The following is a 1,279-nucleotide window of genomic DNA, read 5'->3' as shown; positions in this document are numbered from 1 at the left end:
AGTTCAAGTTCTAGCAGTAAGTCTATACAAGCTGTAACCATTTATATATATATATATCTTTTTTATTCTAAGACAACATTTCTTGAAGTCTTCCATCTTATCATTACACTATAGAAACAAATCAACATCTGAGAAGGAATATAAGAAAGAAATTAACTTTTGCAAGAACTTTTTTTTTTTTTTTTAAATACCAATTTTTTTTTATTTCATATGTGGTGCATATGGCCTATCTAAGACTGAATTTTCTACAGTTGATTTCTTATACATTTTAAGGTGTACCTTGTATTTCTATTCTTCTGTTTATTCTTCATAAACAGTCATACGCAGAAACCTTCAACTTTTCATCTGTGACTAAGGATCTTTTCTGATACAGGATTAAAGATGTATAATATATGTACTTATAGGCTCAAGCAGTTCCAGTTCAAGTAGCTCTAGTTCAAGTTCAAGCAGTTCAAGTTCAAGCAGTTCCAGTTCCAGTTCAAGTAGTTCTAGTTCAAGTTCAAGTAGTTCCAGCTCAAGTAGCTCTAGTTCAAGTTCTAGTAGTTCCAGTTCAAGTTCTAGTTCAAGCAGTTCAAGTTCTAGTAGTTCCAGTTCAAGCAGTAAGTCTTTATAAACCATATATTAATTTTTCTTTCTTCCTTTTGAAAAACATTCAAACTACATTTTGGGGCCTACCAAAGACCAACAATATATATAATCCTTCTTGACTGATAACTACTACTACTAATTATCTTTCTATGTTAATGATTGAGGCATTAACATTTGGGTTTCACTTCTTTTCTTTATAGTTAATGCTAACTATTCTATTACAGAGTTATTTTTCTTTTCTCAATACATCATAGGTTCAAGTTCAAGCAGCTCCAGTTCAAGTAGCTCTAGCTCAAGTTCAAGTAGTTCAAGCTCTAGTAGTTCCAGTTCAAGTAGTTCAAGCTCTAGTTCCAGCTCAAGCTCTAGTAGTTCCAGCTCAAGCAGTTCAAGTTCTAGCAGTAAGTCCACTCTTTAAAATTATGCATTACACTGAATTTTGGTTTTCTTTGTTGTAGTTTTCCAGAATTCATGTTTTCAAGTATTCTTATTGCAAGTTTTAGTAGTTCTGGTTCAAGTATTTCAAATTCAAGTAGTTCAAGCTGCAGTAATTCCAGTTGAAGCTGTTGCAGCAAATTAGTAAAAAGGACCACCATTGTAGTGCTCTGTGTTCTCTTTATTCAGTACTTCAATATATTCCCCAAAGAAACCAGTTGCTCTTTTTGCCTATATATATAACCTGTGACTGGATACC

The 1,279-nt window shown here is 32.6% G+C and overlaps 1 protein-coding gene across 1 annotated transcript in view; it reads left to right on the top strand.

The window, feature by feature from the left end:
* LOC119587668 (uncharacterized protein DDB_G0271670-like) overlaps window positions 1-1,279 on the top strand; it is a 50,430-nt gene that overhangs the window by 17,442 nt on the left and 31,709 nt on the right. Inside the window, exons 5-6 of the mRNA XM_037936348.1 lie at window positions 405-464; window positions 843-986. Of these exons, the coding sequence (XP_037792276.1) occupies window positions 405-464; window positions 843-986 (204 nt within the window). The remainder of the gene's footprint in view (window positions 1-404; window positions 465-842; window positions 987-1,279) is intronic.

This window comes from Penaeus monodon, chromosome 23, assembly GCF_015228065.2.
Source record: "Penaeus monodon isolate SGIC_2016 chromosome 23, NSTDA_Pmon_1, whole genome shotgun sequence".
NCBI lineage: Eukaryota > Metazoa > Arthropoda > Malacostraca > Decapoda > Penaeidae > Penaeus > Penaeus monodon.
Note: the sequence above shows the minus strand (reverse complement) of the source record. Positions and strands in the feature narration are given on the sequence as shown.